This window comes from Tamandua tetradactyla, chromosome 12 (assembly GCF_023851605.1).
Source record: "Tamandua tetradactyla isolate mTamTet1 chromosome 12, mTamTet1.pri, whole genome shotgun sequence".
Taxonomy (NCBI): domain Eukaryota; kingdom Metazoa; phylum Chordata; class Mammalia; order Pilosa; family Myrmecophagidae; genus Tamandua; species Tamandua tetradactyla.
In genome coordinates this window covers 64028365-64047575 of record NC_135338.1, presented here as the reverse complement: position 1 = coordinate 64047575, position 19211 = coordinate 64028365, and the positions used below count along the sequence as shown (strand labels likewise).

The 19211-nt window shown below is 38.5% G+C and overlaps 1 protein-coding gene across 5 annotated transcripts in view; it reads right to left on the bottom strand.

The window, feature by feature from the left end:
• The window catches only part of TECPR2 (tectonin beta-propeller repeat containing 2), a 130646-nt gene that overhangs the window by 31015 nt on the left and 80420 nt on the right, over window positions 1–19211 (bottom strand). For 4 of the 5 annotated variants that reach the window (XR_013160523.1, XM_077123584.1, XM_077123587.1 and 1 more), the window contains one exon: window positions 5387–5535. Coding sequence is in view for 4 of the 5 variants with exons in the window: in XM_077123584.1 (XP_076979699.1) it covers window positions 5387–5535 (149 nt within the window). In the remaining variant the exon portion in view is untranslated. Of the gene's footprint in view, window positions 1–5168; window positions 5292–5386; window positions 5536–19211 lie in introns of all 5 variants that reach the window. The other variant, XM_077123586.1, reaches the window with a different exon arrangement.

Sequence of the window (19211 nt, the reverse complement as noted above, 5' to 3'; positions counted from 1 at the left end):
AGGCTTTCCTTGAACACCTAGGATACTGGAGACCATTAATTCCCCTTGTAGCCCAGACACTAAAACGCTTACATGTACTAGTCTGAAGATGTGCTACCAAAACTTGAGAAGCTGCAGAATGGCTTCATTGGAAGAGTGGGTACCATGGGTACCAGACATTGTGGCATCTTGTTCAGCTTTCTGTTACATGGCAGCAATTAACAGACATAACCCAGAGTGTCCATCCTGCTCTCTGCTGCAACTGCGGTGGTTACTACAGCAAATAAGGCATATCGACCACTGAAAAGTTTCTCTGACCCAGTGGTAAGTGGACTACTTAGGTCCCCTTCCACTGTCAGGAGGGGTGAGGTATATACTTTCACTGCCGTAGATATGGCTACTGGACTGCTGCTGGCCTTCCCCATGGGGAAGGCTAACTAATAGGCCACTAACTACTGTCAGAAAAAGTGAGTGCTCTCTATTGGGTGCCCAGACAGACAGAAGGTGATAGAGGGACCCCTTTTACTGAACGAATGATTCAAGCCTGGTCATAGATTATGAAGCAATATAGACATTTTACCTGCCCTATAATTCTACTGGTGCAGAAAGAATGAATGGCCTTTTAAAGGAACAATTAAAGGATGACAAAAAGTCTTTACAGCAATAGACTAAAAGACTCTATCAGGCCTTAACCTGCCTAAATTCTACACCCTGATCAGTGGCCCCAGCTTTGGTGGAAATGCTAATGCAAGTATAAAAACACAAATTAATAAGTGATGATATTATGAGCTATTGATTGCACACCAGGTATGGAACGTTCATACGTTAAGAATGTATGTGTTGTATGTTGATTGGTTATTAATAAAAATTTAAAACAAACAAACAAAAACACAAGTTAAAGGGCCAGCCACCTTACAGCCTAAGCAGGGAAACAGAAATAACTTGTTGCCTGTGCCTCAGACCATACAAATGGGAGAATATAAAATCCTTTGGCCTTGATGCTGGCCTATGCAGCCACGCTGGTTAGAAATCCTAAGCCCACAGGGAGACAAGAGTCACTACAAATATTGTAATAAGACCACAGTTTGTGCAAGAGATACCTACTAAAATGTTTATCACCAATCTGGGGCCTCCTATCTCCACAGGGACAATGTATATAACTATGTGGACTTTACTTATGACTAAGTTAATAATAAAAGTTGTGGTAGAAAATGCTCAGGGATTATTTGGGGAACAAATCTGCTTACCCCTCCTCTAAAGAGGGGGAAGACCAGATAGCCCTATATGCCCTATAAGTGGACTGGACAGTGTACATGGAGGCAACCCTATGCCCCAGCAACCATATATGAAACACCATCTAGCATTCCCAATAATTGGGAAATAAAGCTAGGTATAAAGTTAAGCAGACCCCCTGGTGATACTGTTCATTAGCTATCTTTGTACCAGGTGGGGCCGCTATAGTACACTGAAAGCCATGTGGCAGCCTTAGCTAACCACATTGCCCAGGCAATAAATGAATCTAAACTGACAATATCACTGCTAAATAAATCACTCAGATACACAAAGTGATATTGCAAAATAGAATGGTCTTAAACATTTTTACAGTGGCACATGGTGGAACTTGTGCCGTAATAAAAGTGCAATGTTTATATATATCCCTGATCTCTCTAAAAATGTTCCACAAGTTTTAAATAATACGTAAAAATACATACATAATACTGATAAATTATCTACTGATCCTCTAACTGGTTTAATTTCCTTTCCTGGCCTTGGTAGTATCTCTTTGTCAGTCTACTTTCTTTATTTGGAAGATTAATAGCTTGTTGTTGCTTAATCTATTGTTGTGCTATAAATGCCTGTCCTATGGACAGTGTAGTGTACTATGCAGGGGTATATTGTGGCAACCCAGGGGTTGGGATTCCCTCCTTTAAGAGAAAAATGAAGTTTGAAGCACATAACAGCCTGTGTGACCAGAGCAAAGGCTAGAGGAAAAAACAACCTCCCGGAGAAGAAAAAGATAGACAAACCACTTATCCAGTTACACATTAAGCAGACCTCCTGAAATTTCTTTGATGATTATTTGCCCTGTTTTTCCATGATGCACTGAAGCTGTCATAAGCACTATTATCTTAGAATTATACCCTAAAGACCCTTCTGGGCATATGATGATTCCAATCTCAGTGTTCCCTTGAATCATGAGATCTTGGTCTTTGTTTCAGGCCTCTATCCTAACTAATACTCTTGATTCCTGCTTGACTGTGCTGTGCTCTTCTTCTGGACTGCAGTCACCGGAGACCCTCTTCTGTTTGTAAGTCCTGAAAAAACTCACCTTGGACTTTGTGCCTAGTATGTTCTTTGGCCTTGGCGCTGCTCAGTCCTGTATGCTGAAAGGTTTGGGTCTGGACCGTGACACCCATATATCTATGATCAGTTGATTTTTGAAAAGAGCACCAAGACCATCTAATGAGAAAATAATGCTTAAATGGTACTAACACAACTGAATATCCATAGGCAAAAGTGGAGTTGGAGTATTATCTCACACCAAATACAAAAATTAACTAAAAATAAATCAAAGACCTAAATGTAAGGGTGAAAATTATAAAACTCCTAGAAGAACATAAGAGTAATTTGAATTAGGCAGGAGATTTTTTAGATATTACACCAAAAGCAAAAACAACAAAATAAAAAATAGACAAAGTGGACTTGATCAAAATCAAAACTTTTGTATCAATGGACACTATCAAGAAAGTGAACAACCTACAGAATGGGAAAAATATTTGCAAATCATATATCTGAGAAGGTATCAATATCCAGAACATATCAAGAACTCCTACAATCCAACAACAACAAAACAAATAACCCAATTAAAAAATGGGCAAAAGACAGACATTTCGCCAAAGAAGATAAACAAATGGCCAACAAGCACATGGAAAAATGTTCAATGTAATTAGCCATTAGGAAAATACAAATCAAAACCAGAATGAGATACTACTTTACCAGGACAGCCATAATTTAAAAAAAAAGGAAAATAAGTATTGGCAAGGATGTGGAGAAAATGGGACTCTGTGAGAAACAGCTAGGAAGTTCCTCAAGGAGTTAAATACAGAGTTACCACAAGACTCAGCAATTCTACTCCTAGGTAGACATCCCCAAGAGAAATGAAAATTTCATCCACGCTAAAAGCTGTAGATGAATGTGGTCAGAAGCATAGTTCATAGTAGCCAAAAGGTGAAAACAACCCAAAAGTCCATCAACTGACAAATGGATGATCAAATTGTGGTGCATCCACAGAATGAAATATTACTTGGCTATAAAAAAGAATGAAGTACTTATTCATGGTGAAACAAGGTCGAACTTTTAAAACATTATGCTAACTGAAAGAAGCTAGAGAAGGCCACATAGTGTACGACTGCATTTAAATGAAATGCCTAGAAAATGCAACTCTATAGAGTCGGAAAGCTTGGGTGGGGACAGGGGAGATGGGGAGTGACTGCTAATGGGTTTGGGCTTTCAGTTTGGGATGATGAAAAAGTTCTGGAATTGGATAGTAGTGATGGTTATATAACTTTGCAAATATATTAAAAATTATTGAACTGTAACTTTAAATGGGTGAATTCTATGGGTATGAGAATTTCATCTCTATTAAAAATAATATACAATTATTGTGAAAAGAAAAGAAACATGTGGACAGTGGTGTACCAAAGGGTCTCCAACCTGGTGGAGGAACAGGAGGTTGTCCTGCCTGAAGAGAATTGTTAAAACAATAATATGAGTGACCATAAGTAAGCTTGCTTTCCATGTTCACCCCACACCAGCAGTGTTTCCTGCTAGGTAGGCTGTACCCACTGAGTACTGTGTGTGCGGGAGAAAGCAAGATTCATGTCTCAGTTCACTCTGCACAGCGCTTTACAATTTATGCTGTGTACCCCTGGATATCATTCTAACACTCTCCCTACTGCCCCAAGAAGGAGGAAGATCTGCTACTGAGGACATGGAACCTCCCTGTGGCCATGTTCCCTAGCAGGTGAACTGAGCAGAACTCTAGACCAGACTCCTGATTTCAGTTCTAGAGTCTCCCACCACACGCCACACCTCTGAGGGGCAAGACTGGAGACCCCGTGACCAGCCCAGTACCTTGTCCCCCACCTCTGTCGCGCCAGTCCCCAGGGACCCAGGGACTCAAGTGAAATGTAGACAGTTAGGAAGACATGCTTGACTTGAACTCTGGACTTTAGGGCCTAAACATTCCTGCATATGGTGACCTCATATCTTCTCCAACCACATTACATATGGGGATTAGCAGGCATCTAAGCAGATAATTCTCATTAAAACACAGCCTCCTAATTGTAAATTTTAATAGAAATATACTTAGCATAGCAACACTAAAATCAGGCTCTGGTTTGAGTGGTGGAGCAGTCCAGAGAGAAAACAATGTTAGAAACACTATAAATTCAAATATGGCAGGAGTGGCAGTGGGGGAAGAAGAGCAGTAGAATTTCTTCAATAAACTAGGAAAGACACAAAGTGCTGATAAGTTATTGCCAGATTCTTGGAGCCTGCCCATGTCAAAAAAAAAAAAAAAGAAAAGAAAAAGTCAACCATTGTATATTTCCTAGGCTAGATAAGTCCTGAAACCCAAAGAAGCCAGCCTCTTCAAGAACATTAACTAATTCCTTCCCCCCCCATGCATTAAACTGTTGACCCCTCTTTTCAACAACAAAAAAAAGTGTCAGAATGGGCATAGCCCAAATACCCCTAAAGATTGGGAAAAGAACCAAAAGAGAAGGAGGAGTTATAGCAGAGAAGATAGGATTTAACAAATGAGTACAATTGCTGAATCATTATATTGACATTTCTTTTAGTCTCCAGTGTCTTGGAGCAGCCAGAAGGATAAACCTGAAATGAAGGAACTGTAACCCATACCAAACTCTGAAATGTGTTCCATAACTACTTTTTACAATGTATTTTGAAATGTGTTACTTTTTAAAATATATGTTACAATAAAAAATATATTAAAAAAAAGGTTATTGCCAGATGACAACATTTTAAGAGGCTTTTACCTTCTTCTTTATACTTTTGGGTATTGTTTGGTTTTTAAAAAATAATGTCCATTTTGAAAGAATAGATAAAAGAAAATAATGTTCATTTCGCAAAAAGTCAGAAACAAAATATTTTCGAGAGGAACAAACCTTATCATTGGCTCAGATCAGGTCTATTCAGCATTAAAGTTCACAAATATTAAATTCCAAATCCGGATCCCAGTGAATGAGCATGTTGGCTTTGGCCAGGCCTCTCCCCACCTGCTGGAATACCTACAAAAAAGGCAGTAGTCCTGGCTCCCCACAGAGCATACCAACAGCCCCTGCCTTACCAAAGACAAAGCTCCTCTCAATTAACTTTCGCTTACCTGGACAGGTGGCTCAATTGTTATCCAGGCAGGAAGCATCAGACTGGGGTTTAGAGGTTGGGTTCCTACGCGGAAGTAAACTCCACCCCTGGAATCACAGGCCCACACATGCTGACGCCCACATGCCACACTTGTTAGCTTTACACCTCCTGCAGACAAATAAGGAAGAGCACACATGCTGTAACTGCTTCTGTCAAATGACTAAGCTTTAATTTAATCAGTAAACTTTGATTCCATCCTACAAAGGAAAAGAGGAAACTGCATTTTCGGTTGGACTCCATTGCCAAGGCACCCGATCCCGTTCCAAACTCTTCACATCTGGTGGACAAACTTTGCTGGGTTCAAAAGCAGCTCAACTGACCCTGGCCCTGGTACCGTGGGATCAACAATGTCATACTGACCAAAAGGAGAAAAGAAGTGTAATAAATGAGGTATCAGTGGCTGAGAGAGTTCAGATAGAGTTGAGAGGCTACACTGGAGCTCACTCTTACACATGCTTCAGTTGGACATTGCTATTATCATAACTTGCCAAACCCCAACCAAAACCGTCCCTGCCAATCCTAAGAATACCTAGGACATTATATAAGATTCTACAAAGGTTCCATGCACTAGGGTAACTTTCCAAAACCTACAAACTCCAGATGGGTCCCTAGACTAGATAAATTCTGAAATGCAGAGGGGCCAGCCTTTCCAGAACATCAACTAATTCCATCTCCCTATTCCATATTATCGACAGCCCCTTCTAACATGAAAAGTTAGAATAGGCATAGCCCAAATACCCCTAAAGAGTGGGAGAAAGATCAAAGGTGATGGTGGAGTTATACAGAGAAGGTCAGGCTTAACAAATGAGTATGAGTGCTGAATCATTATGCTGATATTTTCTTTTAGCCTCTAGTACTTTAGAGCAGCTACAAATAAAAACCTAAAGTTTTTAGGTTTATATTTTATATTGCTATTTCTATTGGTCTTCAGTGTCTTGGAGCAGCTGGAAGAAAAAATGAAAAACCATGGAACTGTAACCCGTACCAAACTTTAAAAGCTTCTTGTTAGAATGTACTTGGAAATTTATTGCTTTTTTGTATATACGTAATATTTACAATTAAAAAAAAGGCAGCTCAATGTAGGGCAGTTACACAGGCCTCTAGACATCCTGGCACTTGCCAGGTGCCACATGGTGGGCCCTCTAGACCACAAGCAGAGTAGTCAGGATGCTGGAAGGCAGAGCTATGTTGCTCACATTGCAACACAGGTCACATTTGTAGCTTCACTGGACATATGCTGCTGCCAGCGAATTCTGGATTTGGAGAAGGGATCTCTTATATAAACTGGGACTCTTAATCCTTATTAGAATCAAGATGAACTATCTAAGCCTCTCAATTTATTTTCATCGTTATTTTTACATTTCTCCATGTTGATTGATTTTAAGAGGAAAAGAAATGGGAGGTGCCTTTTTAAAAAGAAATTACATTTAATAATAGTTTCTCTTGTCAAAAAAAAAACAACAAAAAAACCCAGTCATTAGTTACAGAATAGCTGCTGTAGACCAGCTATCAGCTGAGTTTTTTACATCTCCCTATCAAGCCTAACAAGAATGCTGTTTGGTTATTAACGCCCCAGTTTACACGAGGCCCGAGGCTCAGACGTGAAGAGATCTGCCTAACATCATATGGCGGGAAGGTGGTTAAGCCGAGAGGGACAAAGGTGGGCCTAAGCATAGGCCTCACATGTTCAGTGCAATCTGTTTTAACAAAAAGGTATACTCGGGTAACCCACACCCTATTAAGATAGAAAATCTTTCCATCCCCTCAGAAAGTTGCCTCAAGCCCCTTCCCACTAATGCCCTCCACCCTGAGGCAACCACTATCCTGTCTTTTTTTTTCACCAAGACTATTTGAGCCTGTCCTAGAATCTCCCAGAAACAATCATGTGGTGGGCACTCTTACTCAGCGCTGTGAACCTGTGAGGTTCATCTGCAGGGTTTCTTGGTATTGCTGGGCATTATTCTACTGCCCAAAAGAACCACAGCTGGTTTTCCCATTTACCTGCTCATGGACATGTGGGGCATTCTCAGTTTTTATTATTATGAATAAAGCAACTATGAGCAGTTTTGTAGAAGGCTTTTTGTGAAGACACTGCTTTGGTTCTTTGGACAAATTCTTAGGAGTGAAACTGCTGGGCCCTTAAAGGCACTGCCAGTGTCCCAAGGGGGCTGCAGAATTCATGGCCCTGCCAGCAGCGAGTGCACATTCTGGTGGCCCACCCCTCACCAGTCTTCAGTAGGGCACCTTTGTCACAGCGGCCATTCTGGTAAGTGTGCCTGTATCTGTCTTGATTTTAATTTGCATTTCCCTGAGAATTAACAGGCAGAGAATCTGCCGATGTGCTTATGGGACATTTGCATATCTGCTTTTGTGAAGTGCCTATTCAGTGTTTGCTCATCTTTAGAACTCTACAGCTGTCTTCTGAGCAGAGAGTGAGATGAGTGCCTTGGATACTCTGAATACAGGTCTGTCAGATAAATGTATTGTGAATATTTTCTCCCAGTCTGTCGCCTGTGTTTCCATTTTTTTAAATAGCATCTTTTGGTAAGCAGAAAATTTTCATTGTGGTGGGTCACTGTGACCTTTAAGTAGGGTAAAAGAGACAGTGCAAGTCAGTCTCCTCCAGCTCTCAGTGGTGCAGCTGCGTATGCCCACCAAAACACACTGGCCCTGGACTCTGAAGTGTGGGGGGCCTTCAGTTATGACAGCAACATCATGCTGGTAATTCACCACTACACGAAGACTTGGCATTGTTCATTTGTGCATGTGCTAAAATGACAGATTTTCTCATACTTAAAGTAGCTGTATTTTCTTTCTTCCCTAATTTTTTGTGAAATGTCTTACCATTGAGTTCAGACTCACTCCCTGGAATTCTAATATTGTATATTAAAAGGTTTGGATCAATCAAAATAAATTCCCTTCAGCAGTGCATTCCAGAAACAGCTGAGAACTTAATACTAATTTAGAAAATAAATCTTGAAGGTGGAGTTTTCAGCCTGCCCTAGGAGGAACTACCTGTGGTAGCTGATCATGCTAATAGTCCCTTGGTCACAAAAGCACATTTAGGCCAGAATTTCAGAGTTAGTGGTAAACTGCAGCATTTCAATAGAGAGTGAAGCACATATGACAAGGTGAACATTCTTCTAGAACAAATATAATGAGCTCTAGCACACATCTTTCAGTGTACAAATCAGCTTATTCTGAATTGAAGAGATGGGTCAAGGACAGGAAAGTTTAATCAAGGGCCTATCAACAGTTTCCGACATGGTAGAGAGTCTCTATCAGGTGGCCTGAATGCCTGAGATTTATGAGACCTTGACAAAGAGAAGATGGTTAAGGACCCACAGCAGATTTTCCCGCCCTCACTGGGCATGAGACTCAGGCAGGGGCACGTGGCTGGTTTGGCTATGAGCGGAAGTGACCGTCACTTCTGAACAGGCCTCTTTGCTCTTGCTCAGCCACCACAACAGGCCGAGGGCCCCCAACAGCTGACACATCTGGAACAAGCATAGTGCGAGCTGGGACCTAATGTGAACTGGGTCAGGTCACGGAGAACTGGTGCGTGTGCTGCTGTGTAAGCTAACCTGGCTCCTACAAACATACCACAGTATTAATGCCTTTCTGTTTGTCCCATTAAAAGAGAAAGTTTTTTTTTTTTAACTTTTGATCATTCCGTTCTATATAATCAGTAATTCACAATATCATCACATAGATGCATATTCATCATCACGATCATTTCTTGGAACATTTGCATCTATTCAGAAAAAGAAATAAAAAGAAAACAGAAAAAAATTCATACATACCATACCCCCTCCCCCTCCCCCTCACCAGCATTTCAATCTAAATTTATTTTAACATTTGTTCCCTCTATTATTCATAAGAGAAAGTTTTTAATGACTTTATTCAATAGAGTAGGCACTTTCCCTTTAGGATTACTTTTTTTTTTTTATTAATTAAAGAAAAAAAGAAATTAACACAACATTTAGAAATCATTCCATTCTACATATGCAATCAGTAATTCTTAACATCATCACATAGATGCATGATCATCATTTCTTAGTACATTTGCATCGATTTAGGAAAAGAACTAGCAAAACAACAGAAAAAGATATAGAATGTTAATATAGAGAAAAAATAAAAATAATAATAATAGCAAAAAAAAAGACACAAACAAACAAACAGACAGACAAAAAAAAAACCTATAGCTCAGATGCAGCTTCATTCAGTGTTTTAACATGATTACTTTACAATTAGGTATTATTGTGCTGTCCATTTTTGAGTTTTTGTATCTAGTCCTGTTGCACAGTCTGTATCCCTTCAGCTCCAATTACCCATTATCTTACCCTGTTTCTAACTCCTGCTGGTCTCTGTTACCAATGACATATTCCAAGTTTATTCTCGAATGTTGGTTCACATCAGTGGGTAGGATTACTTTTTAAACGTTTATTTTAGAAAAATGGCAGTTACTTGGTGATTTGCTATTTATAAAACACTTTTCCAAAGAAATTATAGCATAATATAATCCTGTTACCTAGAGGCATAAACAGATATCGACTATTACTTCATTAAATGCTGTGACCAGATGAATTGAATTACAAACTGCATTAATTTGCTAAATTTTCTAAGGCCTGACATAATGCATATTTATATGTACTGGGATATAAAAAGTTACAAACTTTTAAAATATCTGTTAAATGATGCAAACACTAGGATTCTAATTTCATATTCAGTTTCTACAAGTGAGTTCAGCAGCCAGTCATTTAATTGAATTCTCTTAATGTTATTTTAATGCAGCAATGTAATTTGTATATGGGGAGAAAAGAGGGGATGCTATGCCTTAAAAAAGACATTAAAGGTAAAATTCAGGTTCAAGATTTGATACTTAGCTAAAGTCACCCTGAAATGGAGATTTCTGCTCATGGTTTAGAGAGGACAGCTGTGCCAACCCCATGACTGATGCTGCCATAATTCACTCCATTGTGAGGGGTGCAGTCCAGGTTCTCAGCGTGGGTAAGGGCACATCAGCAGGGAGACAGACTTTCAATGTCTGATACCTTGTATAGAGAACACTGGGTGGAAGAGAAGAAACACGTTTCTCCGAACAGCTTCTGGAAGCCACCTTCTTGGCTGCCTCATGCCCTGAGCAGACTGATGGCAACTGGGACCAACAGCCGAAGCATTTTGTGAGAGGGCGGAGGTATTTCTTACTATGGATTTCCTTTTTGTGAGGACACTGAACACCTGCATCTAAGGCAGCTTTATTTTTAATTATCAGTTACAAGGTTAAATGTAGAATCAAAGTTCATATTTCAGAATTATTTAGAAGTGGAGCTACAAGCAATGCTCCATTTCCTTGACAGTGTATTTTTCCCGTGGGGCATGTCTGGAGAGTATGTGGTCACTTAGCACATAGCAGACAGAGACAGCTGCAGCCATGGAAGGGGTAGGCATGCTTAAAGAACAGACACATAGATAAGTATCATGGTGCAGACACCTACTGGAGACCCAGGCACAGAGCAGGGTATACTAGGGAAGGAGCAGGGTCCTGGAGGCTGCATCAAGGACTGGAATTTAATTCTAGGGATAGGGTGGAGCCCCTGAAGGGTTTACAATTTAGGGGAAGCCTATCTGTGCGGTGTTTCAGGGGAACACCCTGAACACCCTAGGTTTAGTAACTGTAGTGAGAGGTGGGCACAGCTGGAGTCAGGAGGATGTTACTCAGCAGATGACATGTGCAGCAAATAGCGCGCTGACTATGGCCATGGTGGGAGGAAGAAGAAGGAGACGACTGCATGGGAGAACTCATGGGGGAGCTGAGAAGATGCTCTCAGATTGCATTGGCCAGTCAAGAGGAAGAGATGGGCAAACTCTGGCCTTTCCAGTAGCATTCAGCAGGAGCACAGAAGGCAGGTCAGGAAAAACAGCTTGTTGGGGAGAAAGATAAGTTTGGTATTGAACAAAATTCTCAAATGCAGAATCAAAGTCCTGCAAAGGTTCCTTTCACTTCTGTGAGCCCCCCTCAACTTTTCTTTTAAATAAAATTTTAAATTAAAAAAATATATAACAGACACAAACATTCTTAACATATGATCATTCTGTTCTAAACGTATAATCAGTAATTCACATCATCACATAGATACATATTCATCATCATAATCATTTCCTAGAATATCTGCGTCAATTCAGAAAAAGAAATAAAAAGACAACAGAAAAAAATTCATACATACCATGCCCCTTACTCCTCCCTTTCATTGATCACTAGCATTTCAATCTACTAAATTTATTTTAACATTTGTTCCCCCTATTATTTATTTTTATGCTGTATGTTTTACTTGTCTGTTGATAAGGTAGATAAAAGGAGCATCAGACACAAGGTTTTCACAATCACACAGTCACACTGTGAAAGCTATATCATTATACAATCATCATCAAGAAACATGGCTACTGGAACACAGCTCTACATTTTCAGGAAGTTCCCTCCAGCCTCTCCATTACATCATTTTTTTTTCATTCCTCGCATATTTGGTGTCACCTTTCTGACATCTTTTTTTAAAAATTTTATTTATTAATTAAAAAAATTAAGAACAAACAAAAACATTAACATATCATTCTGTTCTACATATATAATCAGTAATTCTCAATATCATCACATAGTTGCATATTCATCATTTCTTAGAACATTTGCATCAATTCAGAGAAAGAAATAAAAAGACAACAGAAAAAGAAATAAAACGACAACAGAGAAAAAAAAAAAGATTATACATACCATACCCCTTACCCCTCACTTTCATTTATCACTAGCATTTCAAATTAAATTTATTTTAACATTTGTTCCCCCTATTGTTTATTTTTATTCCATATGTTCTACTTGTCTGTTGATAAGGTAGATAAAAGGAGCATCAGACACAAGGTTTTCACAATCACAAAGTCACACTGTGAAAGCTATATCATTATTCAGTCATCATCAAGAAACATGGCTACTGGAACACAGCTCTACATTTTCAGGCAGTTCCCTCCAGCCTCTCCACTATATCTTGAATAACAAGGTGATATCTACTTAATGCGTAAGAATAACCTCCAGGATAACCTCTTGACTCTGTTTGGAATCTCTTACCCATTGACACTTTGTCTCATTTCACTCTTCCCCCTTTTGGTCGAGAAGGTTTTCTCAATCCCTTGATGCTGAGTCCCAGCTCATTCTAGGATTTCTGTCCCATATTGCCAGGAAGGTCCACACACCTGGGAGTCATGTCCCACATAGATGGGGAAGGAGGTGAGTTTGCTTGTTGTGTTGGCTGGAGAGAGAGGCCACATCTGAGCAACAAAAGAGGTTCTCTTGGGGGTTACTCTTAGGCCTAATTTTAAGTAGACTTGACCTATCCTTTGCCGGGTTAAGTTTCATATGAACAAACCTCAAGATTGGGGATTCAGCCTATTGCTTTGGTTGTCCCCACTGCTTGTGAGAATATCAAGAATTCTCCACTTGGGGAAGCTGAATTTTCCCCCTTTCAAACCATTTCCTGAAGGGGACTTCGCAAATACTTTTTTACTCACCATTCAAATCACTCTGGGATTTATCAGGGTATCACTCCAGACAAACGTACAAAATCTTATGCCCTACTCAAGGTTCTATGTACTTACGGTATTCGATTAAGCTGTCCACATAAGTTATATTAGGAACTGCAATGGTCAAAATATACATATTGTACCAAATAAACATTTTTTGCTTTAGTCTCACACATAAGGTAAAACTTTAAAATATTAATTATCATCTATTTTCAACACCCTGCAGTAATGACATTCTTTTGTTCTTCCTCATGCAAAAACATTTTTAAATTTGTACATTTAGTCACTATTATTATACTCTAGGCATTCCTAGATTATACCATCTCAGTCTTTATCGTCCATCTTTCTTTCTGATTTCATTTGTGCCCCCAGCCCCCCTCCCTCTATCATTCTCACATTCAGTTTTATTCAGTGTTCTAACATAATTGTATTACAGTTTGGTAGTACTGTGCTGTCCATTTCTGAGTTTTTGTATCCAGTCCTGTTGCACAGTCTGTATCCCTTCAGCTCCAATTACCCAATATCTTACTCTATTTCTAGCTCCTGATGGTCTCTGTTACAAACAAAATATTCCAAGTTTATTCACTAATGTCAGTTCATATCAGTGAGACCATACAGTATTTGTCCTTTAGTTTTTGGCTAGTCTCACTCAGCATAATGTTCTCAAGGTCCATCCATGTTGTTACATACTTCATAAGTTTATTCTGTCTTAAAGCTGCATAATATTCCATCGTATGTATATACCACAGTTTGTTTAGCCACTCGTTTGTTGATGGACATTTTGGCTGTTTCCATCTCTTTGCAATTGTAAATAATGCTGCTATAAACATTGGTGTGCAAATGTCCGTTTGTGCCTTTGCCCTTAAGTCCTCTGAGTAGATACCTAGCAGTGGTATTGCTGGGTCATATGGCTATTCTATATTCAGCTTTTTGAGGAACTGCCAAACTGCCTTCCACAGCGGTTGCACCATTAGACATTCCCACCAAGAGTGAATAAGTGTGCCTCTTTCTCCATATCCTCTCCAGCACTTGTCATTTTCTGTTTTGTTGATAATGGCCATTCTGGTGGGTGTGAGATGATATCTCATTGTGGTTTTGATTTGCATTTCTCTAATGGCCAGGGATGTTGAGCATCTCTTCATGTGCCTTTTGGCCATTTGTACTTCCTCTTCTGAGAAGTGTCTGTTCAAGTCTTTTTCCCATTTTGTAATTGGATTGGCTGTCTTTTTGTTGTTGAGTTGAACAATCTCTTTATAAATTCTGGATACTAGACCTTTATCTGATATGTCGTTTCCAAATATTGTCTCCCATTGTGTAGGCTTTTTACTTTCTTGATGAAGTTCAATGATGCACAAAAGTGTTTAATTTGGAGGCGTTTCCATTTCTTTCTTTCTTCAATGCTCATGCTTTGGGTGTAAGGTCTAGCAATTTCCTATTATAAGATATTTCCCTACATTTTCTTCTAACAGTTTTATGGTCTTGGATCTAATTCTTTGGGTATTTGATACAATTTGAGTTAATTTTTGTGTAGGGTGTGAGATATGGATCCTCTTTCATTCTTTTGCAGGTGGATATACAGTTTTCTAGGCACCATTTATTGAAGAGACTGTTCTGTTCCAGGTGAGTTGGTTTGACTGCCTTATCAAAGATCAATTGTCCATAGATGAGAGGGTCCATATCTGAACACTCTATTTGATTCCACTGGTCAGTACTTCTATATTTATGCCAGTACTATGCTGTTTTGACCACTGTAGCTTCATAATATGCCTCAAAGTCAGGTAGCATGAGATCTCTGAGTTCATTTTTCTTTCTCAGGATACTTTTAGCTATTTGGGGCACCCTGCCCTTCCAGATAAATTTGGCTATTGGGTTTTCTATTTCTGAAAAGTAAGTTTTTGGGATTTTAATTGGTATTACATTGAATCAGTAAATCAATTTAGATAGAATTGACATCGTAACTATATTTAGTCTTCCAATCCATGAACACAGCATGCCCTTCCATTTATTTAGGTCTTCTGTGATTTAACAGTTTCTTGTAGTTTTCTTTGTATAGGTCTTTTGTCTCTTTAGTTAAATTTATTCCTAAATATTTTATTCTTTTAGTTGCAATTATAAATGGAATTTTTTTCTTGATTTCCCCCTTAGATTGTTCATTACTAGTGTATAGAAACACTACAGATTTTTGAGTGTTGATCTTGTAACTTGCCACTTTGCTGTACTCATTTATTAGCTCTATAGTTTTGCTGTGGATTTTTCGGGGTTTTCGAAGTATAGTATCATTTCATCTGCAAACAGTGAGAGTTTTACTTCTTCCTTTCCAATTTGAATGCCTTGTATTTCTTTTTCTTACCTAATTGCTCTGGCTAGAACTTCCAACACAATGTTGAATAACAGTGATGATAGTGGACATCCTTGTCTTGTTCCTGATCTTGGGAAAGTTTTCAGATTTTCCCCATTGAGGATGTTGTTAGCTGTGAGTTTTTCATATATTCCCTTTATCATTTTGAGGAAGTTCCCTTTTATTCCTATTCTTTGAAGTGTTTTCAGCAGGAAAGGATGATGATTTTGTCAAATGCTTTTTCTGCATCAATCGAGATGATATTGTGGTTTTTCTGCTTTGATTTGCTGATATGGTTTATTACATTAATTGATTTTCTTATGTTGAACGATCCTTGCATACCTGGGATGAATCCTACTTGGTCATGGTGTATAGTCTTTTAATGTGCTGCTGGATTCAATTTCTGAGAATTTTGTTGAGGACTTTTGCATCTAAATTCATTAGAGAGATGGGTATCTAGTTTTCTTTTTTCTAATATCTTTGTCTGGCTTTGGTATGAGGGTGATGTTGGCTTCATAGAATGAGTTAGGTAGCTTTCCCTCCTCTTCAGTTTTTTTGAAGAGCTTGAGCAGGATTGGTAGTAATTCTTCCTTGAATGCTTGGTAGATATCACATTTTTGTGAAGCCATCTGGTCCTGGATTTTCTTTTTGGGAAGCCTCTTTTTTTTCGTTAATTTTTAAATTTTTTTAAAAACACCAAAAAACACCAAGCAAACAAAACATTTGTAACTTTTGATCATTCTGTTCTACATATATAATCAGTAATTCACAATATTATCACATAGTTGCATATTCATCATCATGACCATTTCATGGAACATTTGCATCTATTCAGAAAAAGAAATAAAAAGAAAACAGAAAAAAATTCATACATACCATACCCCTTACCCCTTCCCCTCACCGATCACCAGCATTTCAATCTAAATTTATTTTAACATTTGTTCCTCCTATTATTCATCTTTATTCCATCTGTTTTACTCATCTGTTGATAAAGTAGATAAAAGGAGCATCAGACACAAAGTTTTCACAATCACACAGTCACACTGTGAAAGGTATATTATACACTCAACTTCAAGAAACATGGCTACTGGAACACAGCTCCACATTTTCAGGCAGTTCCCTCCAGCCTCTCCACTACATCTTGACTAACAAGGTGGTATCTATTTAATGCATAAGAATAACCTCTAGGACACCCTCTCAGCTCTGTTTGGAATCTCTCAGCCATTGACACTCTATTTTGTCTCATTTCACTCTCCCCACTTTAGATTGAGAAGGTTTTCTCAGTCACCTGATGCTGAGTTTCACCTCATTCTAGGGTTTTCTCAATCCCTGATGCTGAGTCCAGCTCAATCCAGGATTTCTGTCCCACGTTGCCAGGAAGGTCCACACCCCAGGAGGCTGGTGAGTTTGCTTGTTCTGTTGGCTGGAGAGAGGCCACATCTGAGCAACAAAAGAAGTTCTCCTGGGGGTGACTCTTAGGCCTAATTTTAAGTAGGCTTGATCTATCTTTTGTGGGGTTAAGTTTCCCATGAACAAATTTGGGGAGTTCTTAATGACTGATTCAATTTCTTTACTTGTGATTGGTTTGTTGAGGTCGTCTATTTCTTCTTGAGTCAGTGTTGGTTGTTCATGCCTTTCTAGAAAGTTGTCCATTTCATCTACATCGTCCTGTTTATTAGCATAAAGCTGTTCATAGTATTCTGTCATTACTTCCTTTATTTCTGTGGGGTCAGTGGTTATGTCTTCACTTCCATTTCTGATCTTATTTATTTGCAACCTCTCACTTCTTTTTGTCAATCTTGCTAAGGGTCCATCAATCTTACTGATTTTCTCATAGAACCAGCTTCTGGTTTTGTTGATTTTCCCATTGTTTTCATATTCTCAATTTCATTTATTTCTGCTCTAATCTTTGCTATTTTTTTTCTTTTGCTTGCTTTGGGGTTAGTTTGCTGTTCTTTCTCTAGTTCTTCCAAGTGGACAGTTAATTCCTCGATTTTTACCCTTTCTTCTTTTTTGATATAGGCATTTAGGGCAATAAATTTCCCTCTTAGCACCGCCTTTGCTGCATCCCATAAATTTTGATACATTGTGTTTTCATTTTCATTTGCCTTGAGATATTCACTGATTTCTCTTGTAATTTCTTCCTTGACCCACTGGCTGTTTAAGAGTGTATCGTTGAGCCTCCATATATTTGTTAATTTTCTGGCACTCTGCCTATTATTGATTTCCAACTTCATTCCTTTATGATCTGAGAAAGTGTTTTGTATGATTTCAATCTTTTTAAATTTATTGAGACTTGCTTTGTGACCCAGCATATGGTCTATCCTTGAGAACAATCCATGAGCACTTGAGAAAAAGTTGTATCCTGTTGTTTTGGGGTGTAATGTTCTATAAATGTTTGTTAAGTCTAGCTCATTTATTCTATTATTCAAATTCTCTGTTTCTTTATTGATCCTCTGTCTAGATGTTCTGTCCATTGATGAGAGTGTGGAATTGAAGTCTCCAACTATTATGGTAGATGTGTCTATTTCTCTTTTCAGTGTTTGTAGTGTTTGCCTCATGTATTTTGGAGCATTCTGGCTTGGTGCAATGTCTTCTTGTTGTATTGTCCCTTTTATCAATATATAGTGCCCTTCTTTGACTCTTTTAATTGTTTTACATTTGAAGTCTAATTTTTTATTATCCTTGGGTCTAAGATGTGTTGCCTGTAGACAGCATATAGATGGCTCCTGTTTTTTATGTCTTTTGATTGGGGAGTTTAATCCATTAACACTTAGTTTTATTACTGTATGGGTAGTATTTTCTTCTACCATTTTGCCTTTTGGATTTTATATATCATATCTAATTTTCCTTCTTTTTTCCTTTACTGATAGTCTTTATTTCTATACGCTTCCCCACACCTCTCTTTCCTGTCTTTTCATATCTGCCTCTAGTGCTCCCTTTAGTATTTCTTGCAGTGCTGGTCTCTCGGTCACAAATTCTCTCAGTGATTTTTCGTCTGAAAATGTTTTAATTTCTTCCTCATTTCTGATGGGCAATTTTGCTGGATATAGAATTCTTGGTTGGCAATTTTTCTCTTTTAAATAGTAATATTTAAATAATAATTTAAATATATCATTCCACTGTCATCTCATCTCCATGGTTTCTGCTGAGAAATCTACACATAGTCTTATTGGGCTTCCCTTGTATGTGATGGATTGCTTTTTCTCTTGCTGCTTTCAAGATTCTTTCGTTTTCTTTGACATTGACATTCTGATTAGTAAGTGTCTTGGAGTATGTCTATTTGGATCTATTCTGTTTGGGATATGCCACACTTCTTGGATCTGTAATTTTAAGTCTTTTGTAAGAATTGGGAAATTTTCAGTGATAATTTCCTCCATTAGATTTTCTCCTCCTTTTCCCTTTTCTTCTCCTTCTGGGACACCCACAACATGTATATTTGCGTGCTTCATGTTGTCATTCAATTCACTGAGTCCCTGCTCATATTTTCCCACTCTTTTCCCTATATTTTCTTTTGCTTGTTGGATTTCAGATGTTTCATCTTCTAGTTCACTAATCCTATGTTCTGCCTCTTGAAATTTGACATTGTTGGTCTCCATTGTTTTTTTCATCTCTTCTACTGTGCCTTTCCTTCCCATAAGTTCTGTGATTTGGTTTTTCAGACCCTCAATTTCTTCTTTTTGTTCATTCCTTGCCTTCTTTATATTCTCCCTCAATTCACTGATTGATTTTTGATGAGGTTTTCCATGTCTGTTCAAACATTCTGAACTAATTGTTTCAACTCCTGTGTCACATTTGAATTGTTGGTTTGTTCCTTTGACTGGGCCATATCTTCAATTCTCCTAGTATGATTTGTTATTTTTTGCTGGCATCTAGGCAT